The 17431-nt window shown below is 41.9% G+C and overlaps 1 protein-coding gene across 18 annotated transcripts in view; it reads right to left on the reverse strand.

Annotated features, from left to right (window-relative positions):
* RUFY3 (RUN and FYVE domain containing 3) overlaps window positions 1-16367 on the reverse strand; it is a 77182-nt gene extending 60815 nt beyond the window's left edge. For 5 of the 18 annotated variants that reach the window (XR_012903963.1, XM_075929421.1, XM_075929424.1 and 2 more), the window contains exon 1: window positions 16031-16367. Coding sequence is in view for 14 of the 18 variants with exons in the window: in XM_075929421.1 (XP_075785536.1) it covers window positions 16031-16301 (271 nt within the window). In the remaining 4 variants the exon portion in view is untranslated. Of the gene's footprint in view, window positions 1-8445; window positions 15996-16030 lie in introns of those variants that run through there. The other 13 variants (XR_012903962.1, XR_012903964.1, XR_012903965.1 and 10 more) reach the window with 9 other exon arrangements.
* Window positions 16368-17431: the final 1064 nt, after the last annotated feature.

The following is a 17431-nucleotide window of genomic DNA, read 5'->3' on the forward strand; positions in this document are numbered from 1 at the left end:
CCACTCCCTTGCTGCCACCGGGGAATGGCAGCAGGCAGGAAAGGCAGCTCCATGGAGTTGGCACATGCACAGAATTGTCTTAAAAGCCAGTTTCCCATGTGTACCAACTCCCATCTGTCCCCCTCACCCTCCGCACTGCTGCCTCTCAGAGGCAGAAGAGTGGGGGGGGGGGAGGGGAAAGCAGGTGATTCTGCGGGATCTGATGCTTGTGGGGAGCCAGCTTAAAAGCTAGCTCAAGAGCTGGTTCCCCCCAGGCACCAGCTCCCACCTCCCTCTCTTGCTGCCTCAGTATCCGAGGCAGCAAAGAGGTGGGGGGAACTACATGTAGTCGACAGGATTAATTGATAAGACCAAGCTTATCGGTTAATGGTGTAGTCGACTACATGTTGACATCTCTACTGCACATAAAGTCATAGTTCATTATGCGATTTAATCCTCACTCTTCCTCCCTGAATAGGTTACTCCCCCTTCTGGCCCCACTCCTTATAACAAGAGGAAAGCAAGAAGTCAAAATGAGTTTTACAGATAGAATTTCTCTAGTCTGGCACCCGCAGGGCTTGACCATTGCTGAACCAGAGAATTTGCCAAACCATGGGAGGGTAATATTGCAGTAAATGGGTCTCTATTTCACTGAAGCAAACAGAACAATGTTTGCAATGCTGCTTAATTTATGACTGTACTAATACACCCTATGTAAGCTTATACGTAGCCAAGGTTTACTAACTCTCTTTATAACGAAGTGTTAGTATTATTACACAATTTTATTCTATGGGCACAAGTAGATAAAGCATAAAATACATGCTTACATTTAGCAGCATTACCAACACTTCCATTGCTTGCTGGTCTCTTAGGGCATGTCTAGACCTCATCCTCTTTCGAAAGAGGGATGTAAATTAGACAGATCAAAATTGCAAATGAAGCCGGGATTTGAATTTCCAGCACTTCATTTGCATAATGGCAGCTGCGTGTTCTTTCGAAAATATTTAGAAAGCAAAACAGCTGTCTAAACGAGTTTTTTTCAGAAAAAACACCCTTTTTTAAAAGATCTTTCGAAAAAGGGGTTTATTTCAAAAGAACCGCGTCTATACAGCGGTGTCACTTTCAAAATACCTGTTTTCAAAAGAACACGCGGCCGTCATACAAATGAAGTGCGGGAAATTCATGGCTTCGTTTGCAATTTCAATCTGTCTAATTTACATCCCTCTTTTGAAAGAGGGATGTAGTCTCATAGCCTAAGACAGCATTTAGGGGTAATTTAGAGCTAAACACAGCACAGAACACCGAGAGCCAGGCCTGGTGGCTGAGTGTAAGCAAATGTGACAGGATTACAAGAAACTTGGCTACACTCAAGGTAAGTGGACATACAGCTAACTAAAACCATGCTGGACCACGGATGTTGCCAGACCAGAGATTCAACCTATTCAACTGTGTCTCTCCACATGCATTTTACCATGTGTAGGCTCCAAAGCATGCAAGTCAGGTCGTAATGCAGGTCACTTGCAAAAAACATAACAAAATGTTACTTAGGATGTGATTATACTGTTTTATTCTGAATTAAAAGAAAGATGGAAGAAAAATGGTAAAGAAACCACAGAAAAACAATTTTCAATTTAAAAAGGTCGCTCAATACATGATGCACTAAGTTGATGGAATAATATTATTTCAGCCATATTTAAATAAAGCATTTATTTTTCAAGTAGTAGAAGCTTCTTCATGCAAAAATGAATAAATAAAATGTTTTAAAACTCCTGGCCAAAAGCAAGATGTTTCAACCCAAGCTGATTTTAAACTACCAAAAATTAGATTAACATGAAAGACGTACCCGTTTATGATGTAAATGAGTCACTGTAATTCAGCTTTCTAAATATAGCATTTTGAAGCTAAGTGAAGTAGTGCATTTGATACAATATATTATTCCTCTTATCAAGACAGTCTCATATCATAAGGCTGTGATGCACACCAATTATACTTTCAATCATAAACTGATCCCAATAGTACTAAAATTATTAACCTAATGTGAAACTCTGGCAAAAGCGAAGCTATATCTTCCCGGGGAGAGGGGGAGAAATTCAACAGACCTTTCACTCTACCTCAGGTGCACTCATCTTCAGTTATTACAATAATGCATGATTATTTTGTGCTTCACAATTGCCCACTAAAGGTCAACTATCAATTCCATTTGAATACCATTTGTGCACATGCATGTTTTCAAATCAGTAGTTAAAAATCAAGTGTTTTCTACTTTTTAACCCATAAAAAGATGGACTATATTGAAAACAAAACAGCAAATAACCCTAACGGTGCACCTCAGTATTTTATTATATTGCTTAACAAAAACAATGTTCCACTCTCTCAATGAACAAAACTTTTTCTGCTGGGGGAAAAAAAAAAACTGTTAAATTTATGTCTGTTCTTTGCATCTAGATAAGATAATGGCTTTTTGAGGTCACCAAATTAACCACCATCAATAGTACCAGCAACAACAAGATGTCCTGTAGTGCCTTAGAGACTAACAAAACATATATATATTTTAAAAGCTTTATACAGACAGCCTGCAGCGAACATGGCTCCCCCACTGCTGAGGAGGCTTCGCTGAGGGCCAATGTGTATGTAACTTACCGCCAGGGGAGGAGAGAGAGGATAAGGGGCAGGAGTGGGCCCACCACTGACAGAAGCTGCTCCAGTCGGAGCAGCTCCCAGCTACAGTGGGCCCCACAGTGCTGGAGCAGCCCCCTGCCTAGGATGGGAGGGGAGCTGCTCCAGCTCCTAATGGTTAACCATATACACCCCTAATATTCACATGATTCTTACTACTACTTTTTTACTCTTTTCCCTGGTATTTTTGTCTCAAATGATCAATAAGCTATGTTTTTGTGGGACATACAGAATCAGATACTCTCAGTTATCTGCTTTATGTTTAAAACACATTTTCTAATTAATGTGCAGTAAAAAGTCAACAGAAAATGACAAGAGCAAAATGAACCTCTTCTTTGGACCATTTGAAAAAATTAACGTAACATTTTTGTAACTTGCTGGTTTATCAAAAATCCTGGTGTGTCAGCTTCAGAATAACGAAAAGAAAGCAGGAACGCACTGAACAGAATGTAAATCCTATCTTAACCAGTCACACAGAGATAAGTTTGAAAATTAAGATGCTCAAGGACCCACCTACTGAGAAAGTTGGGAGAAAAGAATCGGGAAATCACTAAAACCTGCAATGTGGTCCAGCAGCAGAATCCTCACAGGAACTTTTATGAGGGCAATTGAATGTATGGTTTTGTCTACATTCAAAACAACAAATAAAAATTCACTAAACTAAAAGCTTTTTTCACTGAGTCTTCTCTTACTGTATCTGTCATTCTACTTTTCCATCGCCCTTTCTTGTCCCTTCTATAGTCTTTCATTGGGAATTGATACTTTTCTTTCTAAGGATGTTACATTTTGATTAATAAGCTAATTGAATAGTCGATGGAATTTACATCAACTATTCGAATAGTAATTAAGGACTTCTGCATTCCATCTTTGAAATGTACAAGAGCCCCAGCTGGGGCTCTTGTGCAATTCAAAGACTGAAATGCATGTGGAGCCCGGAAACTGCAGGGAATCCCACTGACCCCAGGTTCCACACCAGCGCTTCTTCTTTGAAATCTACAAGAGCCACAGCAGAAGCTCTTGTGCATTTCAAAGCAGAAACGCTGCATAGAGCTTAGGGTCAGCAGGGGACTCTAAGTCCCCTGCTGCCCCAAGGCTCCTTGCAGCACTTTCTCTTTGAAATGCACAAGAGCCTCCGCTGGGGACTCCTGTACATTTCAAAGTTGGCATGCCATGTGGAATGCATGTGCCACTCCTCGCTGGCCCCAGGCTCCCTACAGCACTTCCACTCTGTAATGTACAAGAGCCCCAGCAAGGGCGGGTGGAACCTTTGTTTTTGTCACTGGGTGAAACACACCTTTTAGTTTGCACCAAAATCCCCATCTCCCAAATTTATATTTAGGGAGGCATCTTGGGATAAAAGATGGGTGAAGTGTTACACAAAACCACCAGCTCCACTTCATTAGGAAGTTTTATTCAATAAGATTGCTTGCTTGAGGAAAGTGAACAGGATTTCAGGATTTTACCCTATTCTTGGGAGACAGTGTTTATTGGGGTCATAGGTACGTCTATTCATTACAACTTTGCTGGAGTCATTTTTGCTATATGAGAGAACATAACTTCCTTTAAACTATTTTTGCAGAGAGCACTTGTTTGTTGTTTATTACCAGGACTTTTTCAAAGCATTTAATTCAGAATATTACCTGTTTTCTGATGATAGATATGCTCCTGGTCCTATTAAAGCCAATAGGAGAATTATCATTTACTTTACTGGGAACATGATTAGACTGGGACCATGAAAATTCACAAGACAATTAACTGCAAGCAGTTAATGATTGGTGCTCCTCATATGTTTTGTAGTGTCACATAAATCTTGAGCTGTAATTACTCCATGTTATTCAGTGCAGCTCAATACAGCTAGAAAAGCTGTAATATTTTATGGTCATAGTGTCAGATTATTATTTGCTTTAGTTTATGTCTACATGAAAAAAATTGCCAAAGGTTACAAGGACCTTTAGCATATCCCTACCACAAAGCCTCAAAAGTGAATTCTATTACTCTAAATACATTAAGAGATGTGGTTTGATGGCTCTTGTAGCTAAATAATGACATAGCTATAAGGAGACCATGAGGCAAAAAAATGTACAAACATGTCAATAAGAACACTGTACTCTATACTAGCATCTTGAGAATGTGCCAACATATTACTACTCAAAGGAGACAGTGTTGGAAAGACTAAAATATAATATAGTGTTGTATTACAGGTTGAACCTCTCTAGTCAGCACCTGACCAGTGCCAAACTAGAAAAATGGCCCACCCTCAGGAGGTTAATATTGTCTAGCAGCAGTACTAGTACCTCCACTGCTTCCTGGGCTCTTAGAAGACATTCAAGGGTAAATTAGAGCTAAATAACAGCACAGAACACTAAGAGCCAGGACTGGTGGCTGTAAACAAACTTTATGGGACCATGGGAAACTTGGCCACACCCATGATAAAATCATGCTGGAACACAGATGTTACCAGACCAGAGAGTGCTGGCCTATAGAGGTTCAGTCTGTAATAGGGTAAGATCTTCTGTAGAGACATGCTTTAAGGGAAAACAAAGTGTCAAATCTAGCACCTTCACAAAACCATGTTTAGCTGTGATTGCCAGATCTCTTCAGCTCAGTCCCATAAGCTTGGATCTTAGAAAGGTAAGACATGTCTAATGGTAGAATGGAGGCTTCAAAGAAAATCAAAGTACTGCAGAAAAACAGCATTTCTGGCATTCTTTACTTGATGATTATTTGTTCTGTTCATTCCCTCTGGGACACTTGGAAATGACCCAGTACCCTGTCTTCTGACAGTGGTCAGAGATAGACCTTTGGTCTGACCCAGTATAACTGTTCTTATGTTCCTGTTCTCTCAGCTCCACTCCCTTAACCAGCATCCAAGTGTTGGTAGCCTTCATAGTTCAATCCCTTACAGCAGGAGTGGGAAAACCTAAGGCTCAGGGGACAGATGCCAACCCCAGCTTGCCTGGATCTGGCTCCTGAGACTCAGGGCTGCCCCCCAGCACTGAACCCAAGCTGGCGCTCCAGCTCCCCGACTACCCCACTGAGGGGCTGGAGCACACAAAATCTACTACGCTGGTTCCCCCTAGACCAGGGCTACTCAACTTTGGAAGCTCCAGGGGCCACAATGATACTCACAGCACATGCCGAGGTCCACAACTGAAGTGTGGTTGCATATACATGCAAATATATATACAAATAGCTTTTCACACTGATGGGCATGAATACCAAGATTAAGGCAAGATTACACAACACACAGGCCCCATTTCAGTCAGTTCTGCTGATACTAATAAAATGCAATATTTACCCGATTTCCACCCATATGACAACACTTTTAATGAGCAATGACAATCCAGAAATTTAACTACTAAAACGCATATAACAGAAAACCATTATATTGATTACTTTTTTGTTTTGGCTCCCTCCCACAGGCCACATGTTGAGCCCCATGTAAACCCAAACTGCACTGTGGGCTGCAAACAGCCAGGCCACGTGCTGAGTAGCCCTGCCCTAGACTCTGGTGTGGGAGGAGAACGTGGGGAGGGTCTTTCTCCTTATTAGCCAGGGAGCCACGTGAGGGGTTTGTTTTTGTTTCTCAAATTGTGTGTGGCCTCCGGCTGATTTTTCTGTCAGTCATTGGCCCCCTTTTTTCATATAGAAGAGGGTACCAGTGCCTTTGCTATCACTGCATACTAATATTATGGTTAAAGTTGTATCAGCACTTTCATCATAAACCAGGTTTTCTTGGTGTTATCTCCCCCAAACATGTTCTAAGGGACCAGACAGAGTCCATACCCCAAGAAATAAGCTAGTTTTTTAAAATTAGAGATAAACATCTATCTGCTTTCAGTTTTATGATACATTAATGAAAGTATCTGAAAAGAATTTTAAAAACCAAACGTATTTGGAATATTCTTCAATATTTTCCATTAGCATCTGATATTTAAAATATAGTTATAACATTGAGATTTGAAAATTAGCTACCGTGTATCCAAAGTAATTAGTTTGGTACAAGATTTTCTTTCAGTATTAATGCTTAAAGTTGTCTTTAGAGATATATGGTTTAATTGGTACACAATCATATTAGTTAAGATATATTTTCAACATCTTCTATGAATAGGACTATGGAGTCATATGAAATTTAAGCAGAAGAGGGCCAAAACTGGAATCATCCAAATTCTATTGCACCATAAACTTTAGGGTTTATATGAAGTGGGATCTGAATCTAAATAATCTATGGGTTAGAGAATCAAGATCTACCTGAATAGGGTTTCTAAAGCCATAACAGCCTTCCCATCTCCACTATCAGAAACAGCCCAAGAACCCCCAAACACCATTAAGATGTACAGTACTTTAACAACTCAAAGGGGTAGCTATGGTTCATCACAGTAACCCACACTATTCTAAAGAACATTCTATGAAAAGCAAATACTATAAGAGAAAAATTCAAAGAACATTTGAATTAGGTTTAAGGCTAACACACACACACCCACACAGAAATTCAAAGTCAAGCATGTCAGTTCCTCCTTACATCTCCCATTATTTATATTACTTCAGAAGCTGTAGGGGTCTCAAATGTGTGTATTATGGCACCTCAGCACAATGGGACACACTTAAGATGGAGTTTTAGCCTTTTACTTTAAAGTGTTTTGCTTCTGTCACTCTGCATTACTTTGCTTTTGTGGGTATATTGGAACTAATAGATTATCTATCTTTAAAATGATTGGACAGGTAAAGTTTAAATTATCTTTTTTACCTGGGAGAATCTTATTTAATTTGAAGGGCAATCCCATCTAGCAAAATATCAAATAATAAAATATTACAGTGGCAATCAAGTGGTTTGGCATGGATTTACATCATGACAGTTAGTGAATAGAGAGTCTAATACTGAAAGGTATACTTCAATTGGTGTTAGTCATTCCAATAGGAGTTGAGCATTTTACAGAATTTGGTGCTAAGTGATTAACTGATGACCACTAAACATGCTTCCACACATTATTTACTATGATTTCCTTTGGAAGAGAATAGGGGAGGGTTTTCTTTTTTAGTTTTAGCAAAGCTTTATATTGTTTTTTCTATTGTCCCAATCTGACTATATTTGTCCTAGACATTAAACTGCTTTTACCACCAGCCACATCACAAATAATAATTAATTCCCTTAGAAAATTTAAAAAAAAATGTGTTTTATAAATCCATACTGCAGGCTTCAAAGCTATCTTAAATAAGAGCACAAAATTCCCAATAGTATTATCACCTGATAGGAGATAGAATTGCCCAGTTCCTTGGGGCGTCTCGAAATTTCTCCTCAAATCACATATTAATCAGAATTTTACTGATGTGCTCCCTTTTTGAATGCTGCTTGTTTACAAGACAGCTACAAATTTCTTAATATCCAGTGTTTAAATATGTAGATCACAATAAAATGCATCATTATAAAAATATTCATGGTTTGTTTTGCATGTGTTGATATGACAATACAGAACCGTACCTCTTATAATGATGCAACTTTGGGTTTCTACATCAAACCAAAATACCACATTTCTGGCACTCTAACAAAAGGTCTGATTTTAAAATATACTTCAGAATCTTGTCAGAATTTATTAGATCTATATATTTTTGGCTAAGGCATATGCAATTTTGTCCATGTTTTCCAGATTATGTAAGCCCTTGAGTGGTGAACACACACTCTCTCTCTCTCTCACTCACACACACACTCACACACACACTCACACACACACTCACACACACACACACAATGAGACGGCTGCAGGGCTCCCAAGGTAGAGAATTTGACCATACCTTCATGGGTAGGTTCTGGGTCGGGGGTAAGTGAGATGTCATCCAGCTCGCGCAGGCAAAGCCATTCTCCATCCATAGACACTCGGAATTTGCAAAGATAAATGGTCTCCATGGCAGCCTGCGTGATCTTGTCTGTAGTGGGGGTTGGCATATCGCTTTGAGGCGTCAGGGCAGACATGATGACTCAGCTGGTACAACAAAAAAGAACTAAAAGGAAAAGCCTTCTGATGATGAGAAGAAGAAATACCTGGCTGCGTAAGAACAAATATGCTCAAATCACAAACTGCGACAGCTTCTGTATGAAAAAGCAAGGTATAAATGATGCTCCTCTTCTCCGTCTCCTCCTCCTCTCTCTTCCTTAACTATCTTTTTCCTCAGCTGTGCTAGATGCTATTAATCCTAAGCAACTACAGAAAACCTGGCCACTGCATTAGAAAAAAGCTTCCTTTGCTAGTTACCAAAACTAAGAAAAAACAAAATAATATAAGTCTATAAGAACAGATATCCAGAATTGCTAGAATCCCTACTAGTCTGTCTCACCCGATAAGCCTGGACACAGAGTGCTAACAGGATTGGTTGTGCGCAGCAAGCAGGGTGTTGACCAAAATGGCTGACTAATGAACTGAACTGAAAATTCAGACTCATGTGACCAGCTGCTCAGATCCTAGGGCAAGCAATTCCCAGGATGCTCTATAGATGCTGCTGATGCAGGGAGAGCAATTAGACTGATCTTGCTCACATCAGCCACAGCCTCTTTTCAGACTATGCTAGTCAATCTGCGATCAGGCATAACATACTGCACATATTTCTCATCGGTCCCTGTGATGGAGAACAGAATGTCAACGTGATAACTACAAAGAGAGAGTTGTACTCATTTCATATGCCTGGGTGCTTCAATAGAAATCAAATTGAATACCCTTACTTTTAGGTGTATCTCAAGCATAATTTGCACATCTTCCAGTCAGTTTAAATGTTTCTAAATAACTACCTTTTAAACTAGTAAGGCCCACCTAAACAATTACTACATGGATTTACTCTCTCAGATAGTAACACAATGAGAACAAATCTTCTAGTGGTACCTATATGAAATGCATCATTGACCCAGATTTTAGCCCTCACTTTTTTCCCTGGTATTATACAGGCCAGATTGCTACCTAAAAATTAAAATTCTCCATTAAAAACTGGGTGACTTTGGGTAAATCCAACTATAAGCTGTTAGCACTGAACATTAAGTAAAAATTTAAAGACATAATTTTGTTTTTTAAAAAGTAACCCTGCCTGGTATCTTACAGGTGACTGGACTCTTTGTGCCCTTTACAGTTCCTCAGATGAGGCGAGAACTGCAGCCTATTCTGTGTATGACTCTATCCTTTACCCAAGCTGATAGCTCAAGAAATCAGTGATTTCAAGGTCAATGTCTAACCACAGTTAAGCTACATGACAGGACATAGCCACCACTGAAGGTACCAGACAATAACCTCCTGTTTTTTAATAAAGTTAATCAAGATTTACATTAATTCCAGTCCTCACTGACTGCAGTGTTGCGTATGAATGCCATTTTGTTGATATGGGCGCAGTTCAATCTAGACATTTTAGATTTAAGCTTACATGAACAAAGTATTACACAGAAAACCTCCCCCTTCTCCCCCCAAAAATCAAATGTACACAGAAAAACCTGAATAATGTATTTGCATGTACAGAAATATCAGCAGTTTGAAATGTCCAAACTGACATTTAACTACAAAATTCAGTTCCCCAATAAATGTGTCTCAAAAAAGAGAACAGAACACACTCATCAAGTTTATTTTCACCGTATTCATGGAACTGGAAAAAAAAAGTCAGCAATAGTTTGCAGTGGTTATTTCCAATAGGCAGAGAAAAGAAGTTGCTTACTAATATCATCAGGAGTGTAACAACTGATTATTTAGAATATGCACACAGACTCCTTTTAGATAAAACAAACAGTTCTGTAGTGTATTATTATACTGGTAATACACATAGCGCACATGGTAACAATTACAGATAGCTTTCAATATTTGGATTTTATCATTACCATCACCCTAAAGCACAAAGTTTCTCCATATTTGCTATGCGAGTCTAGAAGATGTGAGCCTCAACTCTTTGAAGGTTTTTGAAAGATATAGCTGATAAAACTGAGAAATTGGCAAATAATCCTTTAAACTAGATGCTTCTTATTCAATAAAATATTGCAAACATGAGCAATTAACTTGCAGACTTATCTCAAGGTCCAAAAATGTTGTAGAATATAATTAGATAAAATATTTATAAAATGACTAACACCTTCAGACAATCCTGCAATATTTCACGGGTGCAGGACTTTAATATCTTGGCATGTGACCTGCACAGAATATGTTGCTAAGATCTCAATTTACAACAGTTAAAATTAAAAAAAAATGAAATCAAATTCACTCCTCTCTACACTGATTTGCTTTCTTTAAGCACTGCTCTTACTGGACAACAAACCTAGATGGTCAGACTCTTTATCCAGTTAGTTGTGTTTTCAAGTTCAAATGCAATTCCATAATACTTCAATGTTTATACTTTAAGGACTGTAGGTGAATGTTTGAGCAACAAAACCACACAAAATTAATCAATTTATTAGCATTAACTGTCATTTTTGTTAAATCCAGTTTTGCTTTGTTAGTACTATTAAAACAAAACCTGAATTTTGACCAACACTGGTCTTTAAATGACACTTGGAAAATATGGCAAAAAAATCTGTGGTACCTTAAGGCTGTTCTACCTTTTTATAAAATAACTACAACAGGCTTAGAAACTCTAATTTCATATATGGTCATATTCAACAAAGAATGAAGCCCTTGAGTATGTTATTTGAAAGATTGGCTGAATTATTTTAAAGGCATTTGATACATGTTTCTGAATCCAAGAATTCTTTTAGTGTTCTCTGGAATTGAAAGTACTGGTGGAGTCCTGACTTTTTATTTTAAAACATATTCAGATCTTTTCTTTGCAAACACATTCTACATGAAAGTTGATATCCACAACATCCAAGAATTCTGAAAGAACAACAGTTGCTAAAAAAAAGTATGATTACATGACAAAAATCAGCTGCTACAAGAGAGAGCAAAAACTATACTTATCTGTAAAAAAGCAATAGACACAGGCATTGTGGGATTCATTAATGGAGATTGCCTATCTCCTAGAACTGGAAGGGACCTTGAGAGGTCATTGAGTCCAGTCCCCTGCCTTCACAGCAGGACCAAGTACCATCCCTGACAACGGGGGATTCCCCAGCTGATCCTGGGCTCTGCGCAGCATTTCCCCGAAACCTGGGGTCAGCTGGGGACTCCCCAGCTGATCCCGGGTTCTGTGAAATGCTGCGCTGGAACTCAGGGATCAGCTGTGTGGCAGCTGCCCCTTCGAAACACCGCCTAGGGGTTTCAAAGTGGCAGTGCAGCACAGCTGATCCCTAGCTCAGCTGTACAGTGCTGCCACTTTGAAGTATCCCTTCTTTCCCCCCCTTTTGCTGCCTCTATCTGACAGAGGCAGGAAGAAGGGGGGTAAAGGGGGAGAAATCAACTAGTCAACTGATTATCCGATAATCATTTGCTTATCAGATAGTCAATCAGCCCTTAGCCTTAACAAGAAAGAGCCTGCCAACTCAGTACAAATTCAGAGATGGGGCGTAGAATAAAATGGCAAAGTTTGGGGTTATTCAAGATGTCAGAAAACTGAGGAATTACAAAACATACTACCAATGCCAGATAAATGAACAACACTGGCAGATGCAATTCAATGAAGATGAATACTCAAATACACAATAATGGTATCTAAATTAACTGTAACCACTCCAAAAGAAGATCCATGCAACACTGCAAACAACAGGATAAAACTGGACAGTGTACACATATCTCCAGGTTTTATGGTAGTAGCAAACTAACCCCTAACTGCCAGGAATCAGGAAGAAGCTTCTACTACAGACAAATTACTCATTACTTTCCACAATGGGATTTCTGGTGTGTGTGTGTCTGATGAATTTGTAGGGCCACAAACAGGCTCTAAGATTAAACAGGACATCAATTGTGATCCAGCATGGCAGCTCCTAATTTCCAAATGAAATTAATTCTGATAAAAATCAGATTTCCCCATTTCCCAGCTTTGTCATTTGCAGACGGAACAACACTAACATTCAGTGTCCAAAAATTTTTCCGTCATCTTTTACCTTGGCAAGATATAAAAAGGCAGTGACAAAATAGTCACTCTGCATGACTTACCTCAGATTTCTACACTTGCTTTCAGTGGCTGTACCTCAATTGGCAACAGCAGCATGCCTACCCTACAGCTCAAGAGGTACTATCTTCCTTTCTACAAATATAAACTTCCTGAAACTATTATTTCTGCATGAAATATTCCCCAGTCAACTGAGTTAGTCTGTAACTGGAAAAATTAAACAATGAATAGTCTAGTAGCACCTTAAAAGACTAATAAAACATGCAGATGGTATCATGAGCTTTCGCAGGCACAACCCACTTCAAGTTAAATGCTTGTTCAAAACATTTTGTAGTACAGTACAGTCACTTACTAGTAAAAGCCTATTAATGTAAACGAATGCCATAACCAAGGCAAACTACATTTCAACAGAAAGTACTTTATTATTATTTATAACAATCATAACCTTGATGTCAGGCATAACTCAGCTGATCAGTAAATGCTGGAGAAAGCCCCTTTATACATCTCAATCCCTCAACTTCCATAATCTTGAATTGCCAGGAAATAACCCTTCCCATTACTGTAGCTGTATTTAAAACTCTTTTCTCCCTTTACTGCTGTTCTGGGAGGGATTAAGGTTCACAAAGTGCTTTTACAGTCTTGACTGAAAGACATTATAAGTGCCAAATACACACACAATCTCACTATTCCTTTTTGTTTACCATGATTTCTAAAACGATGGGGGTAGCAAAGGTTAGGGAATCCAAAAGAACCACACACACAAGCCAAAGTTTCAACTTTGGTTGCGTAGGAATGCAAAGCAGAAAAATATTGTCTGATGCAGGGATTGTGTCTCAAACCATGGCAATATGAATAAGGGATATTAAAAAGTCTCAGTAAAACAAGGCTGGACCTCACTGTTACATATCAACACAGAGATCTTCTGAAAGAGAGAGGCTTTGTGGGGTATGTGTGTTAGGGGAGATTTTTGTATTTTATAAAACTCACATTAAATGTGGTATGATTCTGATACAAATTACTTATGAAAAATCATCTTTTTTCCCTTCCTTTCTTTTATATATATTTATGCTGAAGCCTCTCTCTATTCAGGTCCTTTCTTTAGGAAAGGAGTGAGCACCAGAATGTTCTCTCACACCTGAGAAAAACAAATAGTGCAAAGAGACAGGGACTAACTGTCCTGTTTTAAACCTGAAGCCCTAATGAGGAAAGCAGAGTCTGGGGCTAACAAGGACCACATAAAAAGAAGCTCTCCTAAATTTAGAAGGGTTTAAATCAAATACTGCAAACTACTAGCTTCCTGAACCTGCTGGGGCAGTTAAGCTTCCTATGTTGGCATTAAACCTCAGAAGACAGCACATTGGAGAAAAAACCTGAATGTTGACTTGGGGATTTTTATGTTTGGAGGGTTTTGGCATACCTCCCTTCCCAGTTCAGGAAAGAACAAACAAAGCTTTTACTTCACTACAGAGAGATGAGAAAGCACATGCAAACTGTTTCATGAAAGCCAGACCAACCACCCAAGGCATACCTGTAACATCTTTATATACCATTCCATCAATTAAAAACACCCACTTCACAGAGCACTGTACTACTAATAGAATAATTATAAAACTCAGGGATGCCTTAAGTTGTGAATTCTCTGAGACCACCAAGCCAGCAGGTAAGTGGGACTAGTCTGCGGACTGAAACAAAGCAAATCCCTCCAGAAAAACGCCCCTGTAAACACTGTTTTATTGTTAATTCCGCAGAATGAGACTTGGCAGAAAAGTCTAGTGCCACCGCCCAAAACTAGTGCCAGCAAATGAACAAGTGTTGCTACAGCTTGTGATGCAGAAAGACAGAATGAGAGCGAGGATGAAGAATGTTGACCTGAATGCAAGTTTGACCCAGGAAAAGCAGACAAGCAGCACCATGGGAACAATTTATATTTTCCTCTTCCCTTTACTTCCTGCTAGGTCACTACATCATTCTCTCAGCCAGCAAGCAGGAATCTTGACACAGGTTGCCACATACACAGCTATCACTGTATAAATGGAACAGTATAGCACACCAGAGATTATATATTTGTTACTAGGCTTCATCCAAAGATTCCTGTATTACCAACAGCTAATGCAGAGCAACAACAAGGAAGAGAAAAGCATAATGATTAGGAATCTTGAGTTCTTATATTCGTTTGACTCCCTCAGGCATGGGCAAACCCATGATGCTCTCTGGTCTAGTTTCCCCATTTGCACAATAGATTCCTACTAAAAAATGCTACATATTAGCAAGAAAACCTTGAAGTATGCCAAACTCTATACGCTTGCAATGGAGTTTGCTAGCCACTTCCACACTACTGCATATCCAGTCTGTGCTAACACATCAAAAATAATGTACCCCCTCTCAGACTACAAAACAACCCCCAGAGTTACATCACACACATCAGAGACTATACATGTAGATCTTTTCAACCTTGTCTACTGGAGAGAAACCCCCCCACACTGTATAACACCTATTTGCTTTGGGACCCAGTCACAGGAAGCGGTCAAAAACTGGCAGGTCCTTCCCCATAACAAGGGGAATGGAGTGGAAAGAAAAGGCTCAGGAGTGGCAACTGAGTTGGTGCATGAACATACCAAGCATTTCCTTTCCATGCATATTCCACAACTTCGAAGGCCCTATCAGAGCCCTCCTGCCTCCCAGCATCAGTTCAGACTGTACTCCCAAGTCACTCTCCTGTTGGGGAGAGGACAGTGATATGATGGACAAAGGGCTACAGGCCCTCTCTTCCGAAAATTTTGCCAACCAGTTAAAGGGCCTATTGGTGTGATGTCCCCATAGCCAATGGAGGGGGCCATTCCTCTCGGGATACAACCCACTCTTTCCTGCCAGAAAGAACAGAGCCCCAAAGCCCACAACAATTTGAACACAACGAATCCAAGTTATGACACACAAGCCACTGACAGATCCCCTGCAGCCTCCTCAAGCTACCAAGTCAGCCCACCGGGCGACCCCATATCCCAGCTGGCTGCTGAAAAAAAAATCAGCTGACGCTTCGGTACCAACCTTCCCACCCGAGGGCAGCTTCCCAGCAGTGACCCACGCCGGCGGGGCCGCCTTCTCCCTCGCCAACGAGACCGTGCAGGGGGGGAACCCCAAACCCTGGCTGCCCCGGGCCGTCTCGAGGGGCAGAGCCCCTGGGTTGGAAGAACGACGCCAACCCGCAGGGAAGGGGGGGGGCTTTCCAGCTGCACCCCCCAGCAGGACCCACGTTCAAGCCCAGGGAAGGGGCGAGCAGCGGGCGGGGAGTCCCCGCACTGAGCTGGGACTGGGGTCCGGAAAGGGACCGAGGCGGGCCAGGCCAGGGCACGAGGGGGGGCGGGTCACTACTCACGGGTGCCGGCTCGGTCCTGCCCCGGGGAGCTGAGCAGCAGCACGGGCAGGGCGGCGCCGCCGGGGGGTCTCCACACGCTGCGCGGCTGCAGCCCGGCGGGCGCGGCGGCGGCGGCGGCTCCGTGGCCCGGATAGAGCAGGAAATAGGGGGGCGAGTCGGGGGCCGCGTCGCCGGGCGAGGGGCTGCGCTGCTCCATGGCGGGGGGCCGCCCCGCGCCGGCGCCGCCCGGGCAACTTTCCCCGCCGGGCAGCGGCGAGTCCGTCTCCGCCATGGACCCCGGCCCCGCCCGCCGCAACGGCCGGCCCCGCCCCCCGCAGGCAGCCCCGCCCGAGGCCCCGCCCCCCGCAGGCAGCCCCGCCCCCTGCTGGGCTTAAATTCCCCCCCCTCAGATCCCCCCCCCCTTGCAACCGCCGCTTCACTGGTTAACCCAACCGTTCTCAACCGTTCCCTCGCCCCAAGGGTGCCCCCCCCCGAACCTTCCCCCGCCCATTCAGCCCCTGAAGGTGTCTGCTCCCCCCCCCACCCCCTTCATAGCGGGCCCACAAGCTAAATAGGAGTCACCAGCGTGACACTGTTGCCAAAAAAAGCAAAAGTGATTCTCAGACGCAGTCCCAGGAGCGTGGCGAGCGAAACGCAAGGGCTGCGTCTAGACGGGCACGATTGTCACAGAAAAGTGTTGCCGTGAAAAGCATTTGCGGAAAAGCGCATCTAGATTGGCACGGACGCTTTTGTGCAAAAGCACTTTTTGTGGAAACGCGTCCGTGCCAATCTAGACGCGGTTTTGCACAAGAAAGCCCTGATCGTCATTTTCGCCATTGGGGCTTTTTTACGCAAAACAGTTTTTAGCTGTCTACACTGGCCCTCTTGCGCAAATATATTTGCGCAAGAGGGCTTTTTCCCTGAATGGGAGTAGCATAGTAGTTGCAGAAGAATACTGACAATCTTACATTAGATGGTCAGTGTTCTTCTGCAAAAACAAGCGGCCAGTGTAGACAGCTGGCAAGTTTCTTGCCAATCTAGACGCAGCCAAGAGCTACGTCTACACTGCAGGCTTTTTGCGCGAGAACAGCTGTTATTGCACAAAAACTTGCAGAGCGTCTACGCCCATGTTCTTGCTCAAGTAAGTTTACAGTAAAGCGTTGGAAAACAGGGCTTCTTGCGCAAGAGTTATTCCGCTCCCCATGAGGAAGAAGCCCTCTTGTACAAGAGCTCTTCCACAAGGAGGCAGTGTGGACCGGCAACGGGTTTCTTGCGAAAGAAAGCCCTATGGCTAAAATGGCCCTCAGAGCTTTCTTGCACAAGAGAGCGTCCACACTGCCCTGGGCGTTCTTGCGCAAAAGCACATGGCAGTGTGGACGCGCTCTTCTGCAAGACCTTTTGCATAAGAACTCTTGTGCAAAA

This window comes from Pelodiscus sinensis, chromosome 5 (genome assembly GCF_049634645.1).
Source record: "Pelodiscus sinensis isolate JC-2024 chromosome 5, ASM4963464v1, whole genome shotgun sequence".
NCBI lineage: Eukaryota > Metazoa > Chordata > Testudines > Trionychidae > Pelodiscus > Pelodiscus sinensis.